Source organism: Podarcis gaigeae (assembly GCF_964106915.1).
Source record: "Podarcis gaigeae genome assembly, chromosome: 5".
Lineage (NCBI taxonomy): Eukaryota > Metazoa > Chordata > Lepidosauria > Squamata > Lacertidae > Podarcis > Podarcis gaigeae.
The window spans coordinates 90326466-90338857 of record NC_139681.1 but is presented as its reverse complement, the minus strand read 5'-3'; the positions used below and the strand labels follow the sequence as shown (position 1 = coordinate 90338857).

Below are 12392 nucleotides of genomic sequence, written 5' to 3'. Positions count from 1 at the left end.
TAAATGTTTCTTTAATTGCCCTTGAATCTTATCACGACACTTGCCACCCTCTCCTGCCACATCAGTGTGGTGTGCCACACCCTTTGAGAATCACTGAATTATGTGTTTTTGACCGCAGACTTTAGTTCTCAACATTCTAACAAACCATGTGTAAGTTCTGTCCACGTCCATGAAAAAGACACTAAGATCCTGGGCTTGTACAGCGCTGCAGGTGCATTGGATCACAGGGATGCAGCCCGACAGTTTCAGCACTGGCAAAAGTGGTTCTCCTACCCACACCCACTCCATAAAAACCTCTGGTCTAGCCCTGAAATATGACCCTAATTCATGCTCTTCCCTGCTTATTTCAAGACACCACAAAAGCAGTTGTTTGCGAGCATTTGATTGTATCTCCCAAGCTACAGGAAGGGATTGATTGGTCTAAAAATGAAAAGCAATCTATTTCAATGTACACCCTGCCAAGTAACAGTAGGTGAACCATACTGAAAGGAAAATATCATAAACTTTTAACATCCCCAGTGAATCCGCCAAATCACACCCAATAAAAGCACATAAAAAAATGGAAACCTGGCTTCAGTACTTCATCTTTTGCACATTTTCATATGCAAATCCCTCTCTTCCGACCCCTGAACTGCACACAAGATCTAACTCTGACAACAAGCATTAAATTTCAAAATGAACCAGATGTTTACTCACCTTGTATTGACTCAGGGGATGTTTTTCTAGTAAATATTCATCACAACCACATACTTTTAAAATATACTTCCCCTGGTACTCTAACACACAGAGCTTTAGCTGTTCAGATGACAGCAACATACTTCGTGTTTTTTTCCTGATTGCTTCAGCGATGACTTGTTCTGGCACATAATCGTGATTGATTTTTAAAGTGTACTTCTGCTTGTCATTGTTGGGGGAGACTATAACCCATATCACCACTATTATTTGTCCTGAAACAGAAGGAAACTATGTCAGGTTACGTCAGGGATTATGCCCACATATTTACAGAAAAATGAAAATAGAGGAGCAAAAAAGACCTAAAACACAATTCAGTACTCTCTATCCAGAATATGCAGTCTTTGGGGCTGCAGCAACAAGCTATGGGTTCCTCTTAGCTCTCCACTAAAACAACTTTGAAAATGGAAAGGAGAAAGGCTGGGAGGGGACAGGTTTCTTGAATAAGACTGTTTCGTTGGAACTTTATTAAGCAGCCCCAACAATAACAGGGGGGAAAAAATCTGAATAATGCTGCTAAAGTAGAAGAAAACGAGTGCACTGAGCGCGCTACGACATGTCTGAAAATGTAACTATTTTCACTGAGCTGATTACTCACGCTGAAATGAAATGGGCATATGGGGGAAATGGATTGAATTTCACTGTTCAAGCAGCTTCACATTAATCTGGTACCAATCTGGCAAATGCACTGAATTGTGTTTTCTTTTCTTTTACCTTTATCAAGTTTATTGTATATATGCTTGGGCAGCTCGGGCGAAGATTCTATGTTTGGGGGACAGACATACAATGCTCTGCTATGGGGTGCGTTAACATCTCGCAGATCTACTGCTTCTTTACAAACATTAAGAATGTTTCTTCTGAAGTCCTGAACTTCTGGATCCTTGACCAAGTCAAATTCACAGATAGGCATGCCAATAGCAAAACCTAAAAAAGAAGGAGAGAGCAATTCTCTTTGATACATTTTCAGAAACAGTGAGTCCTCAGAGTATAGTTTCCTGTCACTCTGTCCTCTACCCCTTCCCACAAGAGCTCAGCTCTGTCTTGCTTGAACGGCTGGGCTGCTACAGCAATTGTCTCCATAGCTCAAGGGGCTGCAGCAGCGAAGCATATTCTGTACCCACTGCAACTATTCTGCTTAAGTAAGATTAGACATGTTCTGGAACTTTTCCCCAGGTCAAGCAAAAGGGTTCCAAAGGCTGTCACCAAAGTTTACTTCTACCCCATCTTTATATAAAGAAATGCCCATGATCGCAAACAATTATTAAATTTATAATAAAAAAAGTTGACCCACTGTCAAATATGCACCATCACAATGAAAGCAAGTACAAGTCAACAAAGAGTGGCACTCAGGTAAAACGTAATTAACTGAGAAAACAACAAAATTCCTTCCAGTAGCACCTTAAAGACCAACTAAGTCAGTTCTTGGTATGAGCTTTCGTGTGCATGCACACTTCTTCAGATACACTGAAACAGAAGTTTCCAGACCCATCTATATAGTGAGAAGGTGGGGAGGGGTATTACTCAGAAGGGTGGTGGGTAATATTCTGAGTAATACCCCTCCCCACCTTCTCACTATATAGAAGGGTCTGGAAACTTCTGTTTCAGTGTATCTGAAGAAGTGTGCATGCACACGAAAGCTCATACCAAGAACTGACTTAGTTGGTCTTTAAGGTGCTACTGGAAGGAATTTTTTTTGTTTTGACTATGGCAGACCAACACGGCTACCTATCTGTAACTGAGAAAACAACGTAAAAGACAACTCAGCATAGCACAGTTGGCCTAGTGCAGCTGTGAAGTGTTGAAGGGAGGGGAAATCTCCTCTTTGCCCTTCAACACTGTGATTCCACCCTCACCTGACAGCATCCAGTTGTTTGGTTACTGTAGCAGCACCCCAGACTCTGCAAAACCAGCAAATGTGACAAGATTTTCTTATTCTAGTGAAAAGGGTATTGCTGACTCAACTGCTTTTAATAAACTAATGTTCATTTCCACATCAGATATGTGCATGAATAGCTTGAATACTCAATACACGCTGTGCGTATTTGCATTTCATATACCACTGTTAGTTCAAGATTATAAATGCAGAGGTCCCTCAACCGTTTTATCGCTGGAGTACTGCACTCTAAAAATATGTGCAAAGTTTGTCTGCCTCAAACAGACTGCCAACAACGACAATATCCTATATTATATGCATGCTTTAATGGACTGAGGAACCTTTGGCCTTTGGAGGAACAAGTTTGGTCCAAACTTGGTCCGCATAGGGTCCAATTCACCCACAAGGTCATTTCCCCAAACCCACAATATTATCAGCTGCTATCACTGAGTGATGTCAACTGATGGCGGGACAGGGTTCAATTTTGCTTTGGTTGTTGTCACTAGTCCCCCCGCCCCACCTCCCCGGCCCATGGGAAACTGGCTCGTCAGATGATAAGCAGGGGGTTAAATCCTTCACGGTGTTGCTTTGGCAGTTTGATTCTTGCAAGGAACATACTGGTAAAGCAGACACTGGCAGACAGCAGATAGAAGTTTCTACTCATTAGGTGATGAAGAGTTCAATCCTTCCAGCTGCTGCTTTGCCAGCACATTTCCAGCAGGCTCCTCCCCCACCAGTAAACTGACAGGTTGGCAGGTTCACACATCTACCAGTCACCTATTATCAGATGATTGACAGGTGAGTGGTCTCACCTATCAGAGTTGACCCACAGGAAATAAATATCTGGCCAAACAGCGCACAGAAGGTTCCCCATTCCTGCTTTAATTAATAGCAAGATCCCAAATAATCACGTTAAGAGCTCAGCGGTCTTTGCAATCATGTTTTAATGAACAATTTGCAGTTTCTGACATGATGTACTCAGTTTGTTACACAACCAAAAAGACCATTTACTCATAATTCCATCACAGTGGCTTTATCACATGACAGTTAACTATATTTGACAGTGGAACTAAGAAGGTTGTGGACTCTCCTTCATTAGAGGTTTTTAAGCAGAGATTGGATGGCCACCTGTTATGGATGCTTTAGCTGAGATTCCTGCATTGCAGGAGGTTGGACTAGATAATCCTCAGGGCCCCTTCCAACTCTACAATTCCATGATTCCATACTCTCATGAAAGGCCCATAGGCTTTAGGGGAATCAAATTGTGGCCACTTTCCTTTACATATTTTAAAAATTGTACTGCAGACTGTCATGTGGCATATAAATATTTGTAACAAATGAATAAGCCTCACCAATTTCCCGATTCAGAATTTTCTCTTCTCTGTTGCCTACTGGCTCTATGACTTTTAGAAAAGGCTGGAAGAGTCGTAGATCACAAAGTCGCCGTGTTTCATCGAAAAATTCTTCCCTTTCTGCTTCTTGTGTAACACTTACGAAAATGTAAGAGGACTCATCTTGAAGGAGCTGATAGAGAGGGTATTTCCGAGCTTCTTTAAAAAGTTCGTGCTTAATATTTAACAAGGTGGCCTCACGGAGGCATTCTAAAGTCACTATCATGCCATTAGGTAGAAGACATTCTACTAGGATTCTTGGTGGCATCAAATGGATGCCCCACAGTTCCCCGGATGATGGTCTTGGAGGCATTTTTATTAGGTACCTTCTCTTGAGGTTATGAAAAGACTATGTTAGTAGATTCTCGCAGGAAAACCTAAACAAAAACAATGTAATATTTAAGTAGCATGCACATGTCCATGTGATATTACATTTCCAGTACTTTACAGAAAATAAAAATACATGGGAAACAATCATTAATAATTTGCTCTTCCATCATCTGCCATAATCAAGTTATCGCGCCAACTATTGCTCAACAGAAAGCGAGCAGCCATTCTTGCTTTGGGCCAGTGGCGTAGCGTGGGTTGTCAGCTCCCGGGGCAAGGCAAGTAATTTGCGCCCCCTAACCCGTGGATTTTAGCACTCGAGTGCAAGCGCGCCCCCCCCAGATGTTGCGCCCGGTGCGGCCAGCCCACGCTACGCCACTGCTTTGGGCGGAAGCACATTTATAGTGATCAACTCTTTACGTTTACCCAATAAAGGCCTAAAAAATAATAATGAACATGTCCTATACCCACCAAGCGTTGGAAGTCTGGTAAGAGGAAGAAGAGAAAATGGAAACAGCAGCAGCCATCAAACTTGGCGGCAAGTCACAGGCAGGGCTTACCAGAGCAAACAGGTATGGCTGCCAGGGACACAGGCTTATTGTGAGAGGCAAGAGCTAACACTGCTCTGGCATGCTACAAACATCCTGGTACAAAAGCTGGGCTACAGAAATATTGCCATGACACATTCGTGGCTGTAGCTGTTATCTCCCCTCCCCAAACAATCTCTCTTGCAAAATACAAAAAGCCACCTGGTTGAGCAAAAAAAGAGAAAGATGTTGTTTCTAACTGCTCTCTAGCCTCCTTTGTGAAGGTTTTATTAAAAACGCAAGAGACTTCACATCAGAATGAAGCAAATTTCTCAGAACACTACCCAGAGTTTTAACAGTACATGCCTTTCTTAAGAGTCGTCTCACCAATTTGCTTCTAGAAAATAAAACACTTTGGTTCCTGGACACTTGTATTTTCTGTCATTTCAGGAGATCTCTGGCTGTGGCATAGAGATAGCCTGCACACAGCAATCTTTCGAGCCCACTCTGAACTTTGCTCACAGGATTTTACTTTAATCCTCTTGTTCCTTAAGTCAGTCAACATAAAAACCTTACTCAGTGCAAAGGAGTTTTGGTAAGAAATCTTAAGGCGCCTCTTTCGTCTGACACACAGTTCTCTCGCTACTGAAGTTTAGAGTAGCAGGAAAGCTATGGTATTTTGCTGTGCTGTTGCATGTCCAGAACCCTAGAGCTGTCAGCTAGCCACACTTCATATGCAAGCTTTGAAAAGTGACACCTGTCTTATGCAACAAGCAGCCCCCTAGGCACTTCCTGTACAACTCTTTATCTTCCCGAATATGCTATCTTGCTTTAAAATATCTAGCAGACACAGCTGCAGAGACGTCTCAGACTGTCAGGGAAAAAACACTAATGGATCAAAATCAAGGATGCATGGGAAAAGGTCAGGTCTATTATGTTTTTCAGTTCCCATTATTCTGAAGTATGTGAAGTTGTGTACACCACTTTTTTTTTAAAAAAAGGTGTATCAGCCTGGGGACAAATGGTGTACAATGTGAGAGGTCTACAACCCCCTTCCCAACTAAATGAAAATGTAGGTGGGAGCTGTGAATTACATTTACAGTAGTAATGTTTCCCTAGTTTTTTCAATTTGCAATAAAGATCAACTTCTCTTCAGAGCAGCCTTCCCATCTGCAAGGGGTGGGAGAAGGTGATGTGTGGCGTGGTACCCAGTATTTTTTCCTCCAAGGATGGCAAAGGAGCCAGAGGAGTGAGATTTTTAAAAGAGATGTTATTTAACTGTAGAGTATGAAACCAAGGAACATAACATACAAATCCTCTTGGGCGATACTTTGTAAAATGAATACTGCATAAGGAGACTAGCATAAAAGTCCAAATTTCATGCATTGGAAAAGTCAATCAATTATAGAGATCATTTGTAGTGGTCTAACTAATGACATCCCACTATATGGCATAAAAATATTCTGTGTTTTCTGACCCATCAGAGACTTTCAAATTATGCCTTTCCCCCGCTAAGATTCCCAAATTCCAAACATTTTTATACCACAACAGTAGCTGCAAACCTTGCAGTGCATTCTATTTTTTGTGTTAGAAATTATAGCAGTTACCAACAGACACGTTACAAATTCTTTTGAGGGTAAGTTTTGCTTTTGATTGTCCCATTCATTTAAAAGTGAGAGCTGTAGATACATCTGCATAGGAATCTTCAGAATGTTAGAAATATATTGATATACTGCAGACCAAGAAATGCGTATAACTGGAGACTCCAACCACAAATAGAAGCATGCTTCCCTAGCCCCACAATCATGCCAACTGTCAAACACCACCTGTGAGGTCATATGGGACACCTGTAGAGGGTTGAGATTTTGACCTCAGCAGTGATGCTCAGGTAAGAAGGCGCTTAACCCCTTCCTCCTGGGCCACTTTTTGTAATCAGATTTACAGGTTTCTAAGTCTGCATTGTTCTTTTGAAAGGGAAAGTGGTGGTGTGGTGTAGTGGTTAGTATCAGTCTGTGAATGGAAAATCCCAGGTTGAAATCCCCCCTCAGCTATGAAGCTTTCTGTGTAACCTTGGGCCAGTTATGCTTTATGGAATTGTTGTGAGGATAAAATCTATGTGCATGATGGAAGAAGCTTGTACGCTACTGTAAGCAACTTGGAGGAAAGACAAGGAAATGATCCTCAAACAAGTACAAGAAAAAATGCTTATTAAATTGTTCGACATAGTCAGGGAAATATTTTCCACTTTTGCGTTGTATGTGTGTGTGTGTTATGCTCTGTGTTTGGTCTTGTGCCACACCCCTAAAAAACAAACTAACAACCATCTCCTGGAATAACATACAGTTTGGCCCAGAGAAAGAACAGTAGAGATGCCTTTTTAAAACTCAGCTGTAAAGGAAGAAATTTTGTCTGGCAGTTTAAAGTTAAGTTCTATAGTTAAAACTGGAAAGCACACTAATTTTCTTTTTATTTGAGGAAGGAGGCAATTGAAGTTTCCCATTATAGAGCGGTTGAATCAAAATAGCAGTTGGCATTTGTGTTTCTTCTTTTTCAGGAAATGGCAAGAGATTGTCTGTACTTAGAATGTGTATACATTTATTTTGCTGACACATGGAATTACGCCTCCAGAATGTAGATTTTTGGAAAGAAGGAATATCAAAGACACAGCTCTTTTAAAATACAACTAGCAGCTATAAGTATTAAACAGAAGGGATTATAGATTTGGTAAAGCTTAGAGTCTATAAAGACAATCTTCTTTAGTGAACAGTGGAGAAAAAGAAAATGAGTTAGATCCAAAAAAGCTAGTTAAACTTAGGTCCCACTTAAATCAACTGGACAAGTTAGTCATGACTAAATGAAACCCTTTTGAATTCAATAGAACATACTACTTTAGTTTGGCTCCAATCCTTCTATCAATACTTTTGTTATCAAAAGGTTAGATACCGTTTAATGCTATTCTAGCTTTATGTCTCTATAATCCCAATATCTCTCATAGTTCCTCAGCTTATATTTATTACTTCTGCAATTACAGATGTAAAATTTGTGAACAAAATAGTTATACATTTTAATCGAAAAGGAAAGCAGATCTGAAATGTATTTTGGATGCTGCCCAAAGTACTATATTCAAACTAAAACTTTGCTCTCATTGAGCCACATACGAGCTCTAATTTTACTCTTGTTGACAGTCTTTGTTAATGGCTAATGTAAGCAAGTTGTCATGGCATCAAGATTTGAAAGGATTCCTTGGAAACAGCTCTCAAAACCTTGAAGCCTATTTCCAGTGCTTAAAGTTAGGACAAAGCATCTTTTCGAACCTTTAGAAATATTTCCTACTCAGTATATTGTATCATGTTTATGAAATGTTTTCCACTTTGCACCTAGCAGAAACACAATTGAAATATTTTGATTTAACCTTTCATCTCCAAGGTAAATAATCTTCTGCAGGGTATTTTGCCAATCTATGGATCAGAATGAGAAAAACTGAGGATAAAACAACTTGTACATACCTGCAACCTCTTATTCTCTTGGATCAGCAGATCCTACACAGGCTTCTGTTTCACATGATGATCACATTATTGGATGTTCTGTTATCTGTATGTTGTAAAGTACCAAGATGTGGATCTTTGATATAATCTAGAAACATTGCTACGGTCTTCTTTACACGAACTGTTTTTCAACTCTGGGAATTCATTCTGTATGAATCTTCACTGCAAGGATCTAAACTTATTATCATTTTGAACATATTTATTTCCAAGATTAGCAGAGTTGACTGAAGGTCAAGTGTCTAATCAAGGTACCAACCTGGAAAATAAAGGGGGAAAAGGAAATTCTCTCAACAGGCATATTCCAGGAAAATAATTACTTTTGAGAGGAAGATCTGTATATTACAGGGACATTTTTGTGGTGGGGAGCAGGGAGTGCCGTGCTTTACATTTCATCACAAGGGGTCATTACAGCTGTTTACTTTGTCTCATAGGAGTCCACCTGGAGGAAGTGAAGTTTTGGAAGCAACACAAACCAAGAGAATAAACGAGAACTAAGCACCCCCAACTTCCCAACTCTCCCTACAGCACTACTGCTATTTCCATCCCCCCTTGCTTGTGATAGAGTGGGACACTAGAATGTGATAAAATAATAGAAATAGGTATATGTATTAATAGCATGTATCAAGGTAGTTTCTGTTCATAAAGAAGTCTTGATCATTGCTACAGTAAGAAAGTGTTGCCATCTTCTAAGGCCTCTTTTAAGTCTGGCAGTGGTAAGGGGTCGCAGGTAGAGGTTCCACTGTACAGTGGTTTTCATCCAGTGTGCCGTGGCACCCTGGGGTGCCTTGAATGGTCAGGGGTGGCACAGGCAATACTGGCCTCTGTCCCTCTTCCCTCCCCTCCCTCTGATGCCTTCTTGGGCCTCTGCCTCCCAAAGGCTTGCACAGTTGTTTCTTGCTGCAGCCTGGCTACAAGCTCCCCATGTGAATGGTGCTGCTGGGGCTGGCCAGGGGGTGCTTCCCAGGCCCCTGTGGGGCACTGTGAGGAGGCACCTCTCTTTGGGGCAGGGGGGGCAGCTCAGAGACTGGGGGGGCAGCTGTGGCTGCCCAGTGGACACCCACAGAGAGGGGAGCAGAGAGGAGGCTGAGCGAACACTCCACAAGGGAGGGTGTTCGAAAAAGGGTGAGGAGCTGCCAGCTCTGCCAGCAAGGGGTGACATAAATGGGCTCCTGAGACCCACAAGGTTGCTACAGAAAGCATGTAGTTGATCAAGGGAGCTGTGGACTCAGAAAGACCGAAAACATCTGCTGTAGTAGCAAAGGAAAGGCAAAGTAATTTGACTGCTGCAGCAGCAAAACAGAAGGTGTGCCACACAAATATTCATTCCACGATTTTTGAAAACAAAATAACTTCACAATAATTTGTTAGGTTTTGTCACAAATCCCTAATTATCCAGAGTCTAGCATATGCTAATTTACAAAAAAGAAAGGCTAAGTCAAAAATCCTCCTTTCAGCGTTAAGAATGAAACAGCAGCAACTTAGCATTCCCTTCATCTTTTGAAATGCTATGCCACTGTATATACAAACAGTACTACAGCAAACAAAGAATATATTTAACACAAAGATAGACTAGATTTGCAACAAAAAAGCAAACTTTTGTAATATGTGCAAATCAAAAGTTGTAAAGAAATTCATTTACTCCCATCAAATTCCATTTACTTCCTAGATTTATCAACTGAGTGAATACAGTGGTTTGGATGCTAATAGAATTTAAGTTAAAGAAGTACATAGAAGAAAGGTTCCCACCACAGCCCCACTCTGTGCCTTCCCAGCCCCTACAGTCAGACATGGGTGGTTGAAGGAGGAAGGGATTGGAAAAGTGCCTTCTGTAAACTTCCTTAAGTTAACTTCTCTTAGGATATATTCCAGTACACTTAATTCCAAATATTTGTTTAAAATTATGTTTGCTTTCTATTTCCAAGCTTGGCTAAGACTTCTGCCTCTATTGTGCCAAAGCAACTTCCTGTTGCAAAATAAACAAGGTTTATCAAGAATCTAATTTCATCATATATGCAGATTGTTCACTCTTCCCCCCCCCAAAAAAAACTGCCATGTTATTCCTTTCCCTCAAATAACTGTCTTTGTTCAACATGCCACTTCCCTTATTCTTTAAGCTCCTCTTTGAAACCACTTCTGCAACAGTTATATTTTGAAAAAACAACCCCACAACATGCTTCATCTGCCCCCTCTGTTCCACAGGATTCTTCTCTACATCACCTCTACTTCTGGTTACTTTCTTCTGCCGCCCCAATCCTGCCTAAGAGAGTACAAAGCCCTGGTAAAGCATCACATTTTTTAGTCCATACAGCAGCTAAGATAATCATAGCACTACATTTTCAATAGCAATAGTAATGAGAAGTTATCCTACTACTAGAATTTTCTTGTTAAACTCCGTGAGGGAACAACTATTCCTTAAATGCAACGTATTTCAGTTAAACTTGTCTAATGTTTGGAAACAGATCCCAACATATTTGCCTCCCACTTCTTCAATGGTAACCATTGTATTTTCAACATCAGCTTATAGGTTGGTTGATTCAAGAATCTTTCCCCAAAAGAAGAGTCCTGCAAAGAACATGAGTCACTTTCCCAGGGGCAACAATACTTGCCGATGTGAAACTCCTGTCCCCGAATGCCAAATTTTCAGCCTAGAAATCCCAAACCTCTAAAGTCTAAAGAACAAAATGTTTTCATTCTCTCTTCAGGCATGTCAGTCACTCCAGAATTCAGAGCAAGAACTGGCAGTGTTGCCAGCCTGCTTGCTTTTGTGGCTCTCCAAGTCTGTTGCATAGTGACAGTGGCATGGCTTGCCATCTTGATTGGGTGCGCTGCTGCTCTGCTCTTCTAGCCTGTAAAACTGGCAACATCTTAAAATACAGACAATTCAACAGTCCAATGACATTATCGGTTCTAAAGGTTTTGGTTGTATTAAAGGCACTCAAGCTTTCTATTTATACTTTTAGAGTTCACTATGTGCAAAGCAGTTAAGTCCCCGTCCCCCCCCCCTGCCCCAAATGGGCTGGTGAATTTAAGTTCCCTCAGTACGCGTCTGTAGTAGTAAAGGTAAGGGACCCCTGACCGCTAGGTCCAGTCGCGAACGACTCTGGGGTTGCTGCGCTCATCTTGCTTTACTGGCCAAGGGAGCCAGCGTACAGCTTCCAGGTCATGTGGCCAGCATGACTAAGCCGCTTCTGGCGAACCAGAGCAGTGCACGGAAACACCGTTTACCTTCCCGCTGGAGCGGTACCTATTTATCTACTTGCACTTTGACATGCTTTCGGACTGCTAGGTTGGCAGGAGCTGGAACCAAACAATGGGAGCTTACCCTGTCGCAGGGATTCGAACCACCGACCGTCTGATTGGCAAGCCCTAGGCTCTGTGGTTTAGACCACAGCGCCACTGAAACACATAAAACACAGGTAGGAAGGTTCACTACCCTAGACACAATGTAGAATAGAAGTAGAAATGCATTAAGTTTTCATTATATCTTTTCACACCAACTTCCTGATATTACTGGAAACTTCAAGATGGCTTATTAGGAAATAATATCATAGCCAAGGATGTAAAAACGTTAAAGGACAACCTCAATATCTTGCTCCCAATGCACTTTCACTGAACAGTAATTTATAAGCAGGATTGAAGGTCTCTTTAGGGAACTCAAATTCACTAAATCAGTATGAATAACAACACCTTCAATGGCAGGAGAGTGTATCTTTAACATTTTAAACTGTGTACATGGATGGATACAACAAAAATAATGTTGCTCAGAAGCAAAATATTAACTTTTGTATTTTAGCTTACTTGTATTGCTCATTTTTGACAGTAGAGTGTATGTTTCCACTATTAAAGATAACTAAGTGTGTTCAGTGCGTTCATCAGCGTTGTATCTGAGTAGTTTAGGGCCAAAAGTTTCATGCAGGGGACCAGAATCCTATCATCAGGTAGTTCACTGAGACCAGAAGACTTTTTATGACTAACAAACATGGGTTAGAGTTAATGA

General features: G+C 41.2%; 1 protein-coding gene across 2 annotated transcripts in view; it reads right to left on the bottom strand.

Annotated features, from left to right (window-relative positions):
• Positions 1 to 12392, bottom strand: part of PIK3CA (phosphatidylinositol-4,5-bisphosphate 3-kinase catalytic subunit alpha) — a 47400-nt gene that overhangs the window by 22863 nt on the left and 12145 nt on the right. For both annotated transcript variants that reach the window (XM_083739270.1, XM_083739269.1), the window contains exons 2-5: positions 8357 to 8651; positions 3958 to 4373; positions 1447 to 1656; positions 697 to 947 (exon numbers count right to left, since the gene is read on the bottom strand). In XM_083739270.1, the coding sequence (XP_083595396.1) occupies positions 697 to 947; positions 1447 to 1656; positions 3958 to 4309 (813 nt within the window). In that variant the 5' untranslated portion in view covers positions 4310 to 4373; positions 8357 to 8651. The remainder of the gene's footprint in view (positions 1 to 696; positions 948 to 1446; positions 1657 to 3957; positions 4374 to 8356; positions 8652 to 12392) is intronic.